The following is a 12,612-nucleotide window of genomic DNA, read 5'->3' on the forward strand; positions in this document are numbered from 1 at the left end:
AGATTCCAAGTCATTCTTTACTCATGTTATGTTGTTCCATACACCACTAAGATATTTCTTAGAAAGATAGTCTTTAGGCTTGTTGGATAAGTTATGAAGTCCCCGTATGATCTTACTCCATAGAGCTGATGAATCATTCCACAGTCTCCACCACCATTTGACTAGTAGTGCTATGTTCAGAGCTCGTATGGTACCAACACCTAAACCACCCAACTCTTTAGGACTAGTTACTTTATTCCATGAGACCCAATGTACTTTATTATTCCCTTCACTGTCCCCCCCCCCCCCCATAGGGAAGATCTTCTTAGCTTTTCGAGTTTCTCAATTACACCTATCGGAGCTTTAAACAGCGAGAGGTAATATGTGGGAAGATTTCCCAACACGGAAGTAATAAGAGTTAATCTCCCCCCGAAAGATAGTGTTTTTGCTTTCCAACTTGTGAGTTTTGATTGAAACTTGTTAATAATTGGCTGCCAATTTCTAACTAGGTTCATGTTGGCCCCAACTGGTACTCCAAGGTAGATAAATGGTAGAGCACCAGCCTCACAGCCGAGTATCCTAGCCCCCGTGCAGTTTCACAACTTGATGCCCCCACGCCGTATACTTTGGATTTGTAGAAGTTAACCTTGAGACCAGAGGCCACATGGAAGCAGTGTAAGATACATGCCAAGTTTTTCATATTCGCTCTGCACCATTCTCCCACAAATAACGCATCATCGGCGTAAAACAGATGCGATATTTTGGTGTCAGTTCCTGGAATTTTTATACCCTTGAATAAGTTTTTCTCACCAGCAGTCTTCATGGATACGTTTAGCCCTTCCATTGCTATAATGAATAGAACTGAGGATAAAGGGTCGCCTTCTCTCACCCCTTTTGATATCTTAAATTCTTTAGTTGGGCTGCCGTTAATGATAACAGAAGCACGGGCAGGTGACAGACATCCTCAAATCCACATTCTCCACTTATTCCCAAATCCCATTTGATTAAGGATTGAGTCAAGGTACTTCCACTTGACGGAATCAAACGCTTTGTCAAAATCTACCTTGAAGAGTAACACCTTATTTTTTGTTTTTTTGACCCACGAGCATATTTCATTGACTATTAGAGGCCCTTCGAGTATACTTCTACCCTCCATGTAAGCCGACTGGACTTCGTCGATAACACTCCCGATTACTGACTTTAATCTAGTTGCCAACACTTTGGATATAATCTTGTATATACAGCCTATCAAGCTAATGGGCCTGAAGTCTACCAGGGAGGTCGGATCTTTAGATTTGGGAGCTAGTGTAATGAATGGCGAGTTACAACAGAGTTCCTGTATCCTCGAATTTTCGAAATGAATCAGAAAATACATAAAAAAGTGTTTAATTCGATTTTTTTAATAAAATTGTTGATACAAGTTTTTAATTGACACTAAACAAAATCCCGCAATTGATCGTGCCACCGGCACCTATGGCATGTGCAGTTGTTTGAAATTGCAAATCTCCTGACGCTTGTTATACGCCACCACCCAGATTTACCTTCAGTCCTTCAACTTCCCCTGATTCCAGCAAACCATCACTTATCATCGATCCATCAGACAGATCCACAACCATCAACAATGGCAACTGATCGTTCGTTTGTCACGGAGATCGGTCCGGATGGTCTCGTTCGCGAATCGCCTGTCATCGCCCACACCGAGCGGGTGCGTGTTGATTTGCTATGGCCTATATGTTCATGGTTTTGACTGATTTATAATTCTAAGTGATAATGTTAATTCATGTCATTCTAATTTCAGATGATTGAAGAGGAGCAGCTTCAGTTGAGAAAGTACGTTTCATTCCACCTATGAATTTGTTATTCGATCTGCTGATTTTTCATTTGCATGTTCGCATACTATATTTCTGGTATTGTTAAACCCGTAATTCAGACTATATATTATAAATAGTAGCACGGTACTGTTTGATTAGGTTTTTATGAAGCTTATTTAGGTTTTCTTGGATGTTAATAGAATGAATTTCAATTATTTCGCCATTAAAATCTGTTTCGCTGCTTAACTTCAGCTATAAAAAGAACAATTTAAGAATGCTCAGAATTGACATCAATTCCTTGATCTCTACTATTAAAGGAAACCACATTTAAACTTGCTAATGATTGCTGATTTGCTGTGTGCGTGGATTTTTCTCTCCATATTTGATGATCTTTTCTAGAATGATGCAAAAAGTATCACTGTAATATGACTCAAGAAGCTCTGTAAAGGGATTTAAGTTTTCTCTACTTGGGATACCTCTCTTCCTTCCCTTCATTGTATAATGTTGACCATCTTTCTATCTATAATTCGAGTAAATTGAGAAGCTTTTCGGTTAGCTGATGGAATACATTGGCCACTAAAAGTGCTACCATGTAGGTTGATATTACTCGAATTCACAAATGACCATGAAATGTCAACTTATAATTCTTTGATATCTGTAGTTCAGATTTCAGAATTGGTATAATGTTACAAGCCACCTGCCCAAAGTTCTAGCTATACATATCTAATGTAAGAAACAACTTTTAAGAATTTAGTATGTCACTCCATAGTTTGCTTCTCACTATACATTCTACAACAATGAGAAGAAGAACTATTCTCATTTACATATTTTCATCGATAGAAGAACTGTACATGTTCTGACTTCATTGTGTGAAAGAGAGGAGAAAAATCTGCAACTAAGAGAACTTCATTTTAGGACATCATGAATGCCTATAATATATAAATAGCTTTGTTTCTTGATTTTCAGTAGGCTCCTTCATTATCACCATGTGTTTCTTTATGTTACATGTTAATATTACCTAAGCATATTTTTCTACAATATATATTTCTTTATTGTTCATTCTTCCTGATTTGCCCTTGGAACTTTCAGATACATTGAAGAGAATTATTCCAAAATCCGTGATGTTGAGCGAGAGCTTACAGGTCTCACAATGGAGATGAAACTCACAGCAGGACCAAAGAAAGCTGGTTGGTCATTGGTGCATTATATTTATATGCTTTTTGACATTAGTGATGGTGCTTCTCCTTTGTGTGTCTAAGTATTACTTTTTTCTCATTTACATCTTGACATCTTGTAGCACTTGAACATATGAGGAAGAAAATCGAAATGTCAACAGAGAAGATTCGTCTTGCTAAGTTGAAGGAAGAAGAGGCAAAGAAGGTTTGAGTCTTTCTGTTGATATATGTTCATCTTTTGTCCCTCTCATTTACAAAGCTGATCATAGCCAATATTTGTATATGTCACAGGCTTTGGAAGCTGCATCAAAGGCAGTGAAGGATGAAGAAGCACTCAAGCAGAAACTATGTGAAGATTTGAATAATTTGGTATTCTACATAACACTATTTTTCTGTTTTCAGTGTATTGTATAATGTATACTCACTTATGTTTTATAGGTCCAAGAAAGCAGTAGCTCTCAGTTTGCTAGACTAGAGGAGCTAAAAAGGCGGCTAGAGGCTTTGAATCCAAGAAGGTCATCTGCATTTTTGGGAGCTGTAAGCCTTCTCTCTGTTTCCTTTTTTAATGCAATAATATGTTTGTTTAATTTTCTATACTATTCACAAAAGGGAATTTGTAAAATAAGGAAATGAATCAAATGGTGAAAATATGATATGGGGAAAGGATCTAACAGTGAGTTTCATCCACAATCCCAAGTAGTTTGTTAATCATCAATAGGTTTCAATTTGATTATAGTCATTTAAAAAGCTTAAATAACCTAATTTCTTCATTAGTGTAAGGAATTCAAATAAGCTCTTAAAAAACCTCCTTAATCAATATAATCATAACCTAAAGGAGCTCTTAGTTTGCATAGAATGATTAGCATTAAAGATCAAAGAATCATCAAAACTGAATTTAATTTGAAAAGCTTGAAGTTACTAGCTTAGAAGATACTTTTTATGACCTAGATAGATAATAAATGGGCATCCCGGGTATACATAGGCCAAAAAGCCCAAATAAATGGATGAAATTCTGGCCCATTAAAGGCTCAAGGGTTTTGCTTGAGCTAAAAAGCCTAGGCTTTTTTGGGCTGTTTTTTTTTTTTGTTTCCCTGTTTTTTGTATGTGTGTCATTGTAGTCGATCAAAGTGTCGTTATTTAACAATTAAATAAATACAATATGACACTTCACTTGTTATGTAAATTAAAACAATACTGGTACTAGTATATTCTTATTAATTCATTTTCATATCTAATACTAATACTATCATCTTCTACATCATATCTCACTTTAGTACCTATATCTACTTAATAAAGTATTACACATAACAACATGCATCTTATATACATGTAAAGTATCTACACCAAAAATGCATAAAATATTAAATTTTCATTATACAGCAACCTACTCTCCAAAATGCATAAAATCTACTATTATAAAGCTTAACAACATTTGGATTCCACATGCGTTATCCGATGAAGCTGCTTATAGAGAATTAAACCAAATTTACACCTAAACTCATCGTGTTGACATTGTGTTTGACTTGTACATTCTTCTGACATTTGCATTCCATTATTTCCAGATCTGATACTTTTTTTAAATAAGACATCCCTTGTCATATTTAATCCTACAAAACTTGAATATATTTTTCAATTTGCAAATGCGTAATCATGAATCCATCATTGTTTAATTAGACATCATACTTTCTAAACACTATACCATAATAAAATTTGTACTTTATATTTCCCAATTACTTATTCAGTGCAACATATATTTACTTTGTTCCATTAAGGAGATAATAATGATATTGTCATGAGTTGAATTCGTAATAATTATGGTTGGTTTGTTGTGTTGTGTTGTAGGGTGCGAGTCCAGTGGAACCTGCATTGAATTTGAGGAGGACAGGTGTGGAGGTATCGGTTCCTTCTAATAGTAATAGTGTGGAAGCTGCAGCTACTACTATTACAGAATCATCTAATAATAATGAAAAGACAAGTGGAGATGTACAAGAAGGGATGACAAGGGGTAAAAAGAAAAATGCAATCCCAGGGAGACCTAATAATAAAGGTCAAGGAGGAGGAATTGGAGCAATACCCAAGAGAGGAACCAGTTGGACTGGTGCTGGCTTTGACTAAATTTTCTTCCAGGTATATGGTATATACATACACCCCGCCCCATTTTTCAATTATCAAAATTATGTTTACATTTGTAAAAGGTCTTTCTTCATAAATATATTACAAAAAAAAAAAAAAAAAAAAAGATATGATTTATTTAATATGGGTTGCTTTCTTTGTCCATCATATGTCATTGATTCTAGCGTCCAATGTTAACTAGGATTTGTTTAGGAAGTAAGTAGACTGCTACCCTGTGGCTGTGGCTGTGGCTGTGGTGTAGTAGTAGATTCCTTTCCTGTACTGTAGTTGCAAAAATCAAAGCCATAGGGGACGGTGCCTTTAAATTTACAGAATCCATCATATCCTTCATTATGATTTGATATTTCAGGTTCATTAATTATTGGAGTATTATTTATTTATTTTTCAAACATGGTCTTCACTCTTCACTTTACTCTGTGGTGTATCAGGTGGACCTAAGAATAGTAAATGCATGCAGACTCTTACTCTACTCTACTCTCTTTTAACTTTGGAATTCTTTACATATTATTATTGACTTTGGAGTGTTATGTAACCTTGAAAAAAGATGACCAGTAGACTAGAAAAATCGGGGTGGGGTCTTTCGGACCTTCCAACAAAAAAAACAAATGTGATAAGTCATTTCATAGCAATGACAGTAACATATCAGGAAGAAAAAAAAATTATATAGTAAATAAATAAGGTACATGACATGACAACATCTTGTTACCAGTCATTTTTTTCACATAAACATTGTAAGGAATTAAAGTAGACATTTCATAGAAGTGATTGTATACAACACTAATCCATTTTAATGTAGAACCAGTGGGCTAAAGTTGGAGAGAAATGAAATTAGGGAGTGGGAAGATGTAATTTAAACTTTTAAACTGAAATGAATAAATGAAGTCTCAGCTGTTTGCATTAATTTAAACCAGGCTATAAATATTAAATAGAGACAGTTGTAAGAAATTAGTCTCACTCACTCACTTCATAGGTTTTTAAATGATACTATTACATATTAGTCCTGTAGTAGTAGTAGTACTAAATCTGCTGGGATCTGAGGACCAAAATTGATGTGGGCTGGGCGTAAAACAGGCAAGGCAGAATTCAGTTTTTATTGTGGGCTTATTATATTATATATTATAATATAATATAATAAGTAATAAATCACGACTCACGGCAGGTAAACGTAAATTCATGACACAACTATAACTACAAGAACAAGACATGTCGTCCCTCGTCCTGCTTTTTTGTCATACGCATCCACATCCACCGCAGCTCTAATTCATACATGGTACATTACCATAAATTTCTGTACCTTTTTACCTTATACTGTGTTTTCCTTTTCTTAAATTTGCATATATATATATATATATATATATATATATATATATATATATATATATATATATATATATATATATATATATATATATTGGAGGAATATACACCATCAAAAATCAAAACACAAAAACTCACCCATCAATAAATACACATGTTTGGCTACCAAACATTTTTCAACCCATTTAAATAAACAAGTAAAGTTTTAAATAAGTAAAGTTAGGGTTAAGAATTTCAATTTGAAACTAAGTTTTTTTTAAAGATAAATTAGAATGACACAAATCCAAAATCATACTAAAATAAAAACTTTGTATCGGGTTATGGAAATGATTTAGTCCCACTCATTCATTCCCTCCTCATGATCTTGCCCCTACACCTCTTAACTCCCTATTCTTTTCATTTCTTTCACTTGTTTCCTTTCTGCCCTTGTAGCTCATCTTTCTTGTTTTGACCCGTCAAGACTAAATACATTTACTAGGTATAAATCCTAACTCGTTGACCTAACATGAAAATAAAAGGGCTTGATTAGGGTAATCTCTCTCAACGCATTTAATATTTTAAACTCAACATTGTCAAGTCTAATCAAAATATAACCACACTACACAAACCATAATTTTGTAAGTAAGTGAATAGTTTTTAAATTTATAAAAATAAAAAAAAAATGTATAGAAGATAAAAAGATGATGGGTATTTGGCAGGTGAATGGATCTGGTTTGGTAGCGGTGGTCCATGGAGTATAATTGCATGATTAACGCCGGTTGGTTCACTGCTGCCCAGAAACTGGTAGTCCTACTCGTACATATTCATGCTCGGTCAGTCAGACCTTTTTCATTGCCTTCTTCTATTCTTTTACATCACTTTTTTCACATTATTTTTATTTTTATTTTTACTTTAATCAACCTAAGTTTGCTTCAACTCTTTTATAGTAATAATATTTGTCAAAAACTTTTATTTATATCATGAAAAAGTATAAGTACCTATTAAAGTCTATCTATATACGTTGTTTAAAATTAAAGCAGGCAGTAAGACTGTAAGACCAAAACTGATATATACCACGTTTAGCACTGCTACTGCATTAACAAATATTACAAAAATCAAACCAAAAAAAAAAAAAAGACTAACTTCGGTGATTGAATTTGAAGATCTTTTGTCATAAACAAGTTGTTTTTCCTAGAAAGTATAATATAATTTTGGTATTTATGCCACAAGTCATTTTTTTTAATTTGACACCGTTTTTTATTATTATTATTATTATTTTTAAAAGCCAAACTATGTTACTCCTAATCTAATCCTAAACACCACATATGTCTCTTAATAAGACTTGAACCTATGACCTCTCATTTGAGAGAGTCACTCCTAATCGCATTATTTTAACCGTTTTATATTAATTATGTCCATTTTACATTTTATAATAGTTCATTTATCATTTCACATACCAACATCACATAAACAAAAACAAATTGTCATTTTACCCTCAAAGCCACCCAACAACCTAGAAATGGGCTAATTTGACAAAAAAAAATAAAATAAATAAATAAATAAATAAAATAATAAAAAAAAATTATTGTTTTTTTAAAGAAAGTTTAAAAATTAAAACTATGTCAAATTAGAAATAAAAAATAATGTACATTAAAATCTTATTTACGTGAGTTTTTCGCATTAAAATCTTATTTACGTGAGTTTTTCGCTAAAATGCTCATTATTTTAGAATAATTTAAAACATAAAATACGATTAAAGAAATTAAAACTAGACTTACTATTTAAAAACTTACTTAAAATCTAAAAACTTGACTTAAAACCTACAACATGATTTACTATTAGACGTAAAACATAAATTAAAACTACATTTAAGACATAAAAATACTCTGCCTTATCTCAGTTGTATTGTTTAGCAATATTCTTACTCAAATTGTTAAAAATCAAACAATCTTCTTCGGACAAGTCCTTTCTCAGGTTTAAGAAAAGCTTCAGTGCATGATTCTTTTCTTTTTCCTTTCCCAATTCCAAAAAACCCTCAAGCTTAACGTCCAACCCTTTGATGTCGCTTCTTATCTCCTCCACTTCACTCGATGAACTTTGTGCTCCTTTCAGCTTTCTTTTTGCTCTGTCTCGTCCCATAAGACGAGTTGGATCTTCAGATGTTATTGAACTCCAATGAGGCTTTGTTGACGGTCCTCCATTTCAAGTAAAGTTGATTAGCATTGCGATACTCCTTTTTCATTAGGACACAAAAACTAATCCAAGCTCTATTTTTAATGGTTATCGAATCTCGGTTGTTGATCGTCGCCGGATCCTCCGACACATCAAACCATGCTTGCGCTATTGCCCTCTCTTCATCATTTGTCCATCCTTTGGATGGAGCCTTCCCTTTTCCTTTACTTTTTCCTTTTGGTTCGACTTCGGGCTCTTGAAACGACTCTTGAACGGGCTCTTGAACGGAAGAATCGGTTGACTCATCGACTAGGCGGCGTGGTTGGGATTGAAAATTAGTTTGGGGTTGAGTTGTGAAAAGAATTGGGTTTCTTGAACCGTCCCAAACGGATCAAGATCAGAATTTGGACGAAACATTGGTTGGGATTAGAAATTAGTTTGAGGTTGGGTTTAGTAAAATGACATGGGTTGAGAAGAATACGGATCGAATGGAAACATTTGTGGAGCCATAGAAGGATCGTAGTAACTATCTAGTAAATGAATTAGTTGATCAAATGAAGATCGATAACATGGTGGTGGTGGAATGTTTGGTAATGGAAGGTTTGGTGATTGAGGGTTTGGAGATGGAAGGTTTGAAGTTTTTTTTTAGGTAGATGAAGACATTTTTGTTTGGTTAATTGAGAGTATTTGTAAGAGAGGTAATGATATTTTGTGTGTGTGAAATGTTGAGAGTGTAGTTTAATTTATAGTGGTTGAAATAATTTGAAATTTTGAATAAAAGATGGTAAAAACGTTTTTTTATTATTAATGAAGGTGGTTGAAAATTTATTGAATTTTAGGTTTGCAGTCAAGAATCTGGTCAAAGACATATCAACCAATCACATGCATGCTTGCCCTTCTTTCTCCTCTCGTTAAGGTGTTAGCGACTCTAGCTTAGTGAGCCCCATAGTGAGTGCTAGGGGGCGGTATTCCAACTCCTTGGCGACTCGACTCCATGTTGCCTAATGTTTTTTTCTAACAAATACAGTAATACACACCCGAGGAAATCTCATGCAATTACTTTACAAGCTATCCTAACCATATTCTCTTTGAGTAATTCTTGCAAAATGAATTTATATTCGTTATTTGTAACTCCATACGGAAAATTACCTAAAAAGGGTAATATAGTTTTCATTTTTGTACACTTTTAGTCTTTATTGTGTTTTTTCTTGTAAAACAAGTCATTTAACTTGTTTTGTATACATTCGGTCTTTATGATTGGCTACTACATGTTATGAATGACTATTCCAAGTTAAGTTTTTAGTTTGATATATTTAGTCCTTAATGTTTATTGTTGTTTTTTGTATACATTCAGTCGTTATAACCGATTTTCATTAGGTTTTGCTCACTTGACATCCTACGTGGAACAAATAATAATGTGGTGTGCTCATACGTGGCTCGTCCCTCACTTATATCAGTAATTGAATTCATGAATAAGCCAAAAAATGTCGGTGCTCTAGTTTTCTCCAAGAAGATGTCTTCGACTTTAGTTTCATCTATCTTCATAACAGATAACGAGATTATTTATGATTGCTTTCTTCCAACTTGAATTTTCACTTCCAAGACAAAATAACACCCTGAAAGAAGTTTAGAGTCTTTCCTAATATATTCGTATGTCGATTTTGACCATTTTTCAACAAATAAATTTTTTGTTCTTTTCAAATTGACCCCGAATTTTGAATGTGAGCTTGCTGTTGTTAAAGAGGAGGTTTCATGTCTCAACCACATTGAATCGCAAAATACTAAAACCCTAGAATGATTAGGGTTATTTCGCGAAGACTAAGGAGACACATCACAAACTTCTATTAATTTATTAATCACTAATAAATTAACAAACTTATCCCCAATAAACTCTCATGTCAATAATTACTTAAATATGTCATTGTGTGTAACCCAAAAAGACTGTTATTAATACTAATACTACTAACTGTTGTGAATGATGACACTCTTTCTAATAATTGAAATCATTATGGCTAATGTGTTCCTTCACCTGATGTAATGCAGTTGGTATGCTATTGAATGAAGTTTGTATTGGTATTAAATATAGTTGATATTATACAATAATAGTTACTAATATCAAAAGTGAAATGCTATTACGAAAACCAAGATAAGGAACACATTATTCCACTTCCCAAACGAGTCATGCATGAGCACACCTCATTAATGATTGTCTCACATAGGATGTCACGTGAACAAAACCTGAAGAAACTCATCATAAGGACTAAATGTGTACAAAATCAACGAGGACTTATTTTGCAAATATATATATATATATATATATATATATATATATATATATATATATATATATATATATATATATATATATATATAAATGACTAAATGTGTATGAACTGAGAACTTAACATTGAGTAGTCAGTTATAAGGATTGAATGTGTATAAAAACAATAAGTTCAAGGGTTTATTTTACACAAAAAAATTAATAATAACAATGAGTAAACATGTACAAAATAAGAAACTATATTGCCATTCTAGGTCGTTTTCCCTAAATAAAACTTACAAAAATGGATATTCGATTCTAATATGAAACCTGTAGACTTCCCGAAGAGTTACGTCATACTGAAAAAATTAGAATTAATCAAGAATTTATTGATGGCGAAAAAGTATTGTATTCGTTATTTAGTTATTATATTGCTATTTGTTAATTAATATAACATCTACTTTTTTTGGAATGACGGAAAAAAATATCATTAAAACAAGAGAAAGTAGAAAGGCACAAGCGAGAACTCTAGCCAAATTACAAGAAACATTCTAAAATAGGGGAGGAGTTTAAAGCATGCCAACTAATAGAATTACAATTGGACCTATTTTAATCCAACTAAAAGTAATTAAGTTAATATCATCATCCGTAAACATGATATTCTGAGATTCATTGAGTGGGGTCAATGACATGTTAATCTCGAATTATGCTCATCTCTATTCTATAACAAGGATGTCGCAGATCATAGGACAGATGGTAAATCAACCATGTGTGTGACCCTCGATCCAAATTATTCTCAAATTGGCATGTAAGTTAACGATACACGCTCCATCAACATAATATAAAGAAAATGTGTGTTTTCACGAGTAGTATACGACTCACATTTTTAATAAAACGAGAATTTTGTTTTAATACTTTTAACTTTCAAACAATTATCCTATCAAACCCTTTCGGTAACACCAATCTCAAAACGCAAAGAGTCGGTGAGGGTGGTAAGCCTAAGGACTTTTAAAAATCGACCTTATTAGGAATCGAAGAATCCTCCTTAAACCTATCTTTAGGCATTAGATTTGGTGAGTGTAGTATTGTCTTGACTAATTATGTTTCTACTAAACAAGTGAGGATACATGTGTGTAATAATCTCTCATACATATAATAATCTTATTATAATATGTAGGTAAATTTAAACATTTTAAATTTGATCTTTACCTTATAAATATTTAAATTTATTTCTCTAATCAGTTAATATTTAAAATTATAAATAAATATTCAAATTTAAATATTATTTAAATATTACTAAATACTTATCTTAAAATAAATATTATAATTTAAATACTATTTAAATAATATTTAAAATCAAGAGGTTATTATCCAAAATTCAAAAAATCTTCATGTTTCCATTTTTTTGTTGCACAAGTTAGGAAACTTGTCAACCAAGTAGAGTTTTCGAAAATATAACATATTTATCTGAGGACGCGTCGCGCCCAAGGTGTAACGACCCAAAAATTACAAAGAGATTTCATTTGGAAACAAATTAACCAATTAAATACCTTTAACTTAAAAACAATAAATGACATTCATTTGTTTGAAACCCTAATGTTATCAGAGTTCAATTACATGACATCGAAAATCATTATGTTCGATGCATGTGTACAGTCCCGCCGAGCTCTTGTCACGAACACCTTCAAAACATTTTATCTACAACTGTAGGTATAAATCTTAGTGAGTTCCTCATTATACCACATATTCCATCATATATACAATGCACCCACACAAAGTCCTCAAC

The 12,612-nt window shown here is 32.8% G+C and overlaps 1 protein-coding gene across 5 annotated transcripts; it reads left to right on the forward strand.

Moving 5' to 3' along the window:
- Positions 1-1,314: 1,314 nt before the first annotated feature.
- Positions 1,315-9,656, forward strand: LOC145161579 (junctophilin-like protein). 5 transcript variants are annotated; one of them, XM_079081130.1, is made up of 8 exons: positions 1,315-1,684; positions 1,778-1,809; positions 2,880-2,977; positions 3,088-3,170; positions 3,257-3,334; positions 3,404-3,502; positions 4,808-5,092; positions 9,406-9,656. In XM_079081130.1, exons 1-7 carry the CDS (start codon positions 1,601-1,603, stop codon positions 5,078-5,080), a joined length of 747 nt encoding a protein of 248 aa, XP_078937256.1. In that variant the 5' UTR covers positions 1,315-1,600; the 3' UTR covers positions 5,081-5,092; positions 9,406-9,656. The 5 variants fall into 5 exon arrangements, with proteins under 5 accessions (XP_078937256.1, XP_078937258.1, XP_078937257.1 ...); XM_079081132.1 differs by lacking the exon at positions 9,406-9,656 and adding an exon at positions 7,114-7,284; XM_079081131.1 differs by lacking the exon at positions 9,406-9,656 and adding an exon at positions 5,527-5,999.
- Positions 9,657-12,612: the final 2,956 nt, after the last annotated feature.

The sequence above is a fragment of the Lactuca virosa genome, chromosome 2 (assembly GCF_052849685.1).
Source record: "Lactuca virosa cultivar CGN04683 chromosome 2, Lactuca_virosa_CGN04683_v6, whole genome shotgun sequence".
NCBI classification, from domain to species: domain Eukaryota; kingdom Viridiplantae; phylum Streptophyta; class Magnoliopsida; order Asterales; family Asteraceae; genus Lactuca; species Lactuca virosa.